Source organism: Salarias fasciatus, chromosome 22 (assembly GCF_902148845.1).
Source record: "Salarias fasciatus chromosome 22, fSalaFa1.1, whole genome shotgun sequence".
Classification (NCBI taxonomy): Eukaryota; Metazoa; Chordata; class Actinopteri; order Blenniiformes; family Blenniidae; genus Salarias; species Salarias fasciatus.
Window position 1 is genome coordinate 14,741,365 of NC_043765.1, and position 7,923 is coordinate 14,749,287.

Here is a 7,923-nt window from a genome sequence, read left to right on the forward strand (position 1 = left end):
TGGCCATAAAGATGCTGTAAGTGAGTTTTTACTAAATGGCGTGTTGCACCAAACCCTCCAGCCTCTCTCCACCTCTTTCCCAAACACACACACACACACACACACACACACACACACACACACACACACACACACACACACACACACACACACACACACACAAACTAAACAATACTCAATCTGACCCGCACACTGACCCATGCGTGTTACCATTTCCACCTGACACAGAGTCCTCTTATTGATTGCAGCCTACCGAATGCACTTTACGCACTTTACGCACATGCACACGCGGGGAAGCAGGACGCAGCAGAACGCCGGCCCCGGCTCTGCTTGTTTGCTGTTTTTTTTTTTTTTTTTTTTTTTAATCCTGATTCCTTCTGCTGCAGCCTGAACTCCGGGCCCTGTGCGGTCACTCTATATATGTAGATTTTAACAATGCGCGTGCGTGTGACTAAACCATAATGACGCGCGCTAATCTTGTGCACGGATGGACGCAGGTTCTCTCCCTCTCTCTCACACACACACTCTCTCTCTTTCTGTCTCGTACACACACACACACACACACACACACACACACACACACACTCGTGGTGCCATTATATCGAGAGCCCCCGTTTATTTCCAACCGAACATTTTCCACTCAGCTAGTTTTCCCCCCGTTTTGCAAATCGAGTCTAAATAATGACAGTTAGCTTTACTGGACAGCTTCAACTGTAACACTCCACAATAATTATTCTCCAGGATTAGGGCCTCCATTATCATAATCTGGACATTGACAATTACCTATAATTTGCAAAGATGCGCTTGGTTCTTGATTGCAGAGGGCTTTTTTTTTTTTTTTCAAGCTCGCCATCACTAAACAGTGACAGTAATAACAGCTAATTTTGCAGGCAATATATAAGAGCTTACCGGGGTGTGCAAACACTTTCCCACCTGGATTTGCTTATTCAACCACCAGCAGTAAAACCGTGCGGCGCGTTTTTTGGTTAGTCTGTGTTTAGAAGCGGAGAAAGGTAAGCGCGCGGTCCATCTTCTCTTTACAGCTTCGCTCTCCCTTGGAGGAGGATCTCTGCTTTTGGCCGTTTAAGGCAGGACACAAATGGAGATGAGATGCGCTTCTGCGACATCGGGATTTATTATTATTTGCTTGCAGGGGTGTCCCGTGAGCCGCCGGCTGCCGGTTCATTTGTCGAGGCGCGCCTTAATGTGCTGAAGTTGTGCGAAATCTTGTGTCGAGAGCTTTTCGTGTGACAAGTGTGCTGCAGTGCATCAGCTGCTGATGGCTTCCAGTTTGCAGAGCAAGATATGACACATCCCTCTTTGCATCCCCACCCCCATCTATCTCCTTCCCTTCATCCCCCCATCCATCCATCCATCCATCCATTCATCTCTCCATCTACAATTCATTTCATCAGCTCATCAAAGCCTTTTTTTCTCTCTCTCTCTCACCCCCCATTTGCAAAACATGATGAAACGTGTCACTTCTTGCAGCTTGAATATGCACCACTGTGTATTTATGAGCCGTGTTGATGTTTACTCGGCTGCTGCTCCGGGCTCCCTGCAGCCCGGGCCCGGCCCAGGAGCAGATAGGCCCCAGCCTGGGGGCCCAGGTAGGCTGAATGTGCGCCAGTGGGACATCCGCGACTTGACAGCTGCATGAAGCTTTTCAGCGTCGTAATTTCAGATAATATCCCGAGCGCTCACTCTTCTCAGCAATTTGTATATGAATAACCGAATAATTTTCCCTTTTGTTCCATCTGTGCTACCTCAAATCCAAATAAAGATGCCTTTTAGTATTAAAAGTGGTAGAAAATTACAGGTAATTATCTTTGACGGTAAAAACGCTGTAATCAGCGGGCTACATCAAAAATTACCCTAATTATGCCTGCATTTATGAGAATGGAAAAAAAAGCCTCACTTGGATAAAAACCCACAAATTGTCCCAAATATCTCCTTCATATTGAACGCCACTGCAGCTGGCTGCTTTGTTCAACATCGATCCCGTGGAGCTTGGCATTTAACGGCCTGCATTAGGACGGAGAGAAGGGAGAAAACATTTTGTCAATACTTCTAATAATTGAGGGTGAAATGACAAGATAAGCTGGACCTGGAGCAAATGTCTTTCGAGGTGAATGTAGACAGCAGCGGTGGAGGGTAAGTTAATTTCCTCTGGCGTTGAGTGCGTTTGATAAATCTATATACTGTAGAGAGTTCTTCATCAACCACCGAGCGCGTGGAATTATTTAATATGTTTACTCTGCTGAAAATGGGCTTTTCACTGTGTCACTGGCTTCGGAGCACATTGTCTTGTCAGGGGCTTTTTATGCAGCAGGGAGACGGGAAATATGCTTGTTATTATGTGATGTTGGCCCAATACGGAGCATGAAAAGGCCCATCTGAAAATGAGAATCTTTTTTTTTTCTTTCTTTCTGGAAATCATGCAACAGCAGGAGTCTGTTTTGAGTCACGGTTTACTCAATCTGACAAAACATAAAAAGTTTATGTACAACTAAAATCGCAGATTATATTTACAGACAGACAATTTGCTTGGTTTTGCATGTTGGAGAAACAACCAAAAAAAAAAAGAAAAAAAAAGAAAAAAGGAAAAAAAAAATAGCAGTCAGGAGTCCACCATTGCAAACGAGTCAGGGCGCCACTGCGCGTGGAGGGTGTAAGCAGTCTTTTGCCCAAAGTGGCGAAAAATGTCACTGATAATATTTGGTATACTGACGTTCAGATGTTGACATGAATGAAAGCCTAACAAATGCAACGCGAGCCCACTGAACAGCCGTGTACGTTTAAAAAAAAAAAAAAAAAAAAAAAAAGGTTAGTTCCCTTGTTTGTGTGATCACACCGAGGCTTGGCTGTTTGATCCTCCAGCAGAGGAGCAGCAGAGGAGGCTTCAGCTCAGTCCTCCTCTCCAGCATCCCAGTCCGTCTCTGCGCTGCTGACACAAAACTGCAGGCTACCGTGGAAACCGCGTGGCGGGAGATCCGGAGGCCTCGGTCAGTCTATCTCTGCATGGAGTCCTGGTGTGGGGACGAGTACCAGTGAGAGTAGCCGGGCATGTAGCTGTTGGCCGGCATGTTTACTCCTTTAGAAGAGGCCGAGACGTCCCAGATGGGAGGGATGGTCGGGGAGCGCGGGGACAGGGACATGGAGCCCGGCATGGGGTCGCTCTCGTGAGGGTTGCCGCCTTGCTTCAGCAGCTTCTTGAACTTTGACCTCTTATTTTGAAACCAGATCTTTACCTGTGGGACATGAGGAGACGGGTGGATGGAAATTAGAGGACAGCAAAATTGTCTATTGTGTTTTTTTTTTTGTGTGCACTGATTGAAAACCTAAAAAAACAGACGGAAACAAAAATAATCTATATATTTTTTATTATTATTTTAAATAAAATCCAATAGATAACGTTTGTTTTGATTATTAAAGGGATACAAAAAAAGGTCAGTGGATATGTGTGATCCATACCTGTGTTTGCGTCAGTCCTAGAGACGCAGCCAGCTCCGCGCGCTCCGGTAAAGCGAGGTACTGTGTTTGCTGGAAACGGTGGTTCAGTGCTTGAAGCTGCAAACTGGAATAAATTGTCCGGGGCTTGCGGATCTTCTTCCCTTTCCCGTTAAATCGAATCTCCCCATTTTCGATCACTGTCGTTTTCTGCTGCTCTGCAACAAAAACAAGCAATGTTAATATTCACAAACGCGCTGGAGCGTGGTCGCTTCCTGCAGGGCAGACAGCCACCAGCCGGTGCTGACATATTTTGGTGGAGGTGAATTCAGGAGCGACCGAGGAGGATGTCAAAAAAAAAAAAAAAAAAAAAAAAGAAAAGAAAAGAAAAAAAAATCCGGGCTTATAAACCTTGCTATCTCCTGCTTGCTTTGGTGCGCCGTGGCAGCCACAATCCTCGTACGCTGTCATATTTAGGATATTGCTGGTAATGACATGTCAATTAAATGCTAATTACAACATTCAAGACGTGCGGGCTGCCTAATTTCCACGAGTAGTTGGTGAGGATTGCACGGTCGTGATGATCACACCCCGGGCATTAAAACAGATTTTGTGGGAACTGAGGGGAGTGCTAAACAGGACGGCAGCACAGGCAAAGGAGAGGTAATAGGTTGGATGTCGAATTATCCGGTGCCATTTACGCACGATTTTCCTCGATGTAATCGCCCACTTAAAAGATCATTCCCGGATCTGGAGTGGCAACACGGTGACTTGGGATGGCAGCGACACTGGCTTGGAGAAAGATTGTAAATTTTTTTTTTTCCCCTTTAAATCCGCGTCTGTGGGCAACCCTCAGTAAAAGAAGCTACGCGCTAATGGCACGGTCAGACGCCGGGGATGGACGTGACGCCGCGCGTTTTCCTCCTGGCTTGGTTGGGGGGAAAAAGGGGGTCTCTTACCTGCGCCGTCTAACCTTGTCTGTCCTCCCGTGTTGTTGTGATACGATGGCAGGTACGGGCTGTGGTGCGGATGGCTCACGTAGGGGTAAGGTAACGACCTGTTGTAGGTGTTGGTCCCGGGGTAAGGGGTGTTGTCGTGCTGGTGGTGAGCGTGTGAGCCGGAGTGGAGACAGTGCAGCGGGTAGTGGCCGCTGGCCATCGATGGGGAGCTCTGCTGTGAGTGCGACTGCTGTCCAAACTCCATGAAAGCAGACTTGGACGAGTCCTGAGCCTCCAGACCGTCAGCCATCGTAGTCATGGTCATCATCGAATTTTCTGCCTTGAGAGCACTCACCCCCCTCTCTCTCAAGACCAAATCGGTTTTCTCTCTCGCGCTGTGCTGTTGTCTCTCTCCCCTCTCCACCGCGAACAGATATTGTCCTATTAACACCGGGATTTTCCAGACGCGTCTTTATTTCCCCCCCTTGTCCTGTGATATTCTCACTCAAAGTAGCGGAAGGTAGGCATAAGTTAAGGGAGAGATTTTAAGGTGGATTCTGTTAAAATTGAGCCCTTGCTTCCAGACTTGATGCAGACACTACAAGTAAAATGGTTTGTCTCCAAAGGGCAGCGCCTCCCGATTGGTCATCCAACCCAACGTCATCAGTGCTCTGCGCTTCACGGAGACTTGAGCTGGAGTTAACCCACCTTACCAGCTCCCACCACAACTCTGGGGGAAATAATATGTGGTGGGAAAGACGCCTAATTCCTGCAGACAAGCTTCACGCGTAAAACCAGCTCTTTCGGAATTGCCAAGTCGATTTTGCCTTTTTTTTTTTTTTACCCAAACCTCCAAATTACACGAGACGCGCAACATAGTGCTTGCGCGCTTTGATGTAGTGCGACAGGCAGCCTATATGCGCCTCTTTCGCTTTACAGACTTGAAGCTTACTTTCCCAAAGGAACTAATTACACACAGCAAAACACCACAGAAAACTTGTATTTGGTAAAAAAGGGATTTGAAGCAAAAATCACGCAAAAGATCCAGAATTTAATCCTGCGCTGCAAAGAAAAGTGAGCGTCAAAAGTGAAATAGGATAGTATTGAATAAGTCATTACATTTATAATCATTTATATACGTCTAAACAGCCACTAATAAATCAAAGTCACCCTTTAGGTTTCTTTGGATTTAAACTACACCTGTTTATTCTGATAAAGTAAAGCGTTTCATGTCAATAAAACTCCAAAAACAGGTGGAGTTGGGGAAAAAAAGTGAAAATACGCCTGAACCTTCTCATTTTTGCATTTGCAATTTGGAGCTTTTGTATATATTTGTTATTACTATATTATTTCCCAGAGAATATCTTATCATAAAACTTATTTCAGCAGTGCAGAATTTGCTTTGATGCCGCCTAATGAGCAGTCCCCCCTCCTTGAAGCCCCCCCCCCGTTCCTCTCCAAGTAACGTATATTATAACAGTGCGCTTCTCCTGGGGCTATTGACCATATGATTAAGGATCCTCAGACAATTCAAAATACAGTACATGTGACACATCAAATAACAATATGCCTGAGGTACAATAGGTTATTTTGCAGATAGAAGGGTGGATACCCAGATAAACTGACAGTGTCTTTTATCCCTGTTGTAATATGAGGCCTGATAGGGTCCTCAATATATGTAAATTATACAGTTTGTCTCTGAGGGCTGCGATAAGAATAAAATTATATTTCTGCTTATTCTAATGCAGCAGGTATTCAGAGCATGTTTTGCACCACTTTCAACATATTTTTTTTTTGTCGGAATGTAGCGTTTAGCGATTTCACAAAAAAAAAAAAAACAGGGCGACGAAAAAAATAATTATGGTTGCAATCAAGTTACTGCGAAAACCTATTTGATTAGCGGCCACACTTTACTCAAATTGCAGCTATAAAATTAAGAACAATTCGCCTGTAATGATTATGGACTGGATTTATTTTGGGAGGGTGGAATAAAAGTGGATATAGCATAAATTATCCCCTAATTATACGCCAGTGTGGCCTCAATTATCCTCTTATCAAAAATGGTTGTCTAAATGCAGCGTTTAGTTTCAATTTTCTCCTTTTCTGTAACAAGAACTTGGTACCTTGCTATTATCGTCAGCTACGGTTATTTACTTTGTGGGATTTAAAAAGTGCACAACCCAGCCGGATAATCATTTTACAGCAGCGGACCAGGAGAGGAGCACCGCGGCGGGGATGAGAGTCCGAGGCATCCCGACGGATTGCTTTTATCCATGCATATACTCTTTTAGATCAATTGATTTCTTTAAAAAAAAAAAAAAAAAAAGGAAGAAAAAAAAACCTCCAGTGCGCATCCAGAGAGCTGCAGGTAAGAGCTCCTTTTTTGGCATTGCTTACACGATTTCATTGCCTGAGATGATTCTGTATTTGCTCCAGTGGCCCTGCAGACCCCGCAAGGAGTCAGCACACCTTGGTCACCCTTCAGTGATCTAACATAGTGGCCAATTCCCCTGCCCGTGTTCCACTTGGACACGCAGAAGGGAAACCAGATCCCAGACCTTTTCTAATCGCCTTTGAGTCCTGCTACAAAGACATACATGCTCTGCAGCGATGTTGGTCGATTTCCCCCCCCCCCCAGCGGGTTTTAAAGCCCCGGGCTCGATTATATGAGACGTCTTCATCCCTCAGGTCTTGCAGCATCATGCGTGCGCCACCGCCGGGGTTATTAAATTGCGGGATAACTGCGCGGGTAATGTCAAAGTCCCGGTGTCCCGCAGGCGTGTGTTGGGAGGCCTTTCTGTGCACACTGGGATTAAGAGAAGCGGTGAAAGTGACAAGGGACGGATGTGTTTAGAACAAAGAGGACATGGCATGCACAATATTACCGCTTCGCGCATGTTTGAGATACTGCATGCGTGCGTCCTGACAGCCTTTAGGAGCATGTGTAATGTGCACAGGGGCTAATGCGCGTTTATTGTCCTTCCACCAATTTTATCGACCTAACGTCCGATTTGGAATCTGAAATACCAACAGAATAAAGTGGTTTTCGTTGTAAAATTACTAAATAAGCTCATCTTCATCTACCGCGTCCCACCTCATGTTGTACTTTGGCCCATTAATCTTGGATTACAGGGGTCCATATCCTTATTCCGGTGAGAAATTATTTCATATTTCAGCTCGACTAAATGTCAATCACAGAATGAACAGTGTTCAGTTGTAAATCTAAAAATCACTTTGTCCCTAAGTAGATGGTTGACCTTCAGCACAATCAATGGCCTTGGTGGTTTAACAGAAGTGGTCTTTATTTCCTGCTGTCTTATAAACGCTGATGAATGACTCTTTAAAATCACTCCAATATCCAGCCGCTGTGGCCGGATCAGGCCTGGGATTTCCCTGACATCCATTGTCTGGGATGGGACGCATGAAAGCTGAGAATATTTTACACTGCATTTACCAGTGTAACCTGACGTTGTGTTGTGGTTAACACCCTCGATGGGAAAGAAATCTCAGCCGAAACTTGCAGATACCGTCACTA

At 45.2% G+C, this 7,923-nt stretch overlaps 1 protein-coding gene across 1 annotated transcript; it reads right to left on the reverse strand.

The window, feature by feature from the left end:
- Nucleotides 1-2,834: 2,834 nt before the first annotated feature.
- On the reverse strand, nt 2,835-4,978 carry dlx6a (distal-less homeobox 6a). The gene is made up of 3 exons (XM_030082348.1): nt 4,410-4,978; nt 3,475-3,668; nt 2,835-3,251 (listed from the first exon to the last, which is right to left on the reverse strand). Exons 1-3 carry the CDS (start codon nt 4,714-4,716, stop codon nt 3,012-3,014), a joined length of 741 nt encoding a protein of 246 aa, XP_029938208.1. The 5' UTR covers nt 4,717-4,978; the 3' UTR covers nt 2,835-3,011.
- Between the last annotated feature and the right edge of the window lie 2,945 nt (nt 4,979-7,923).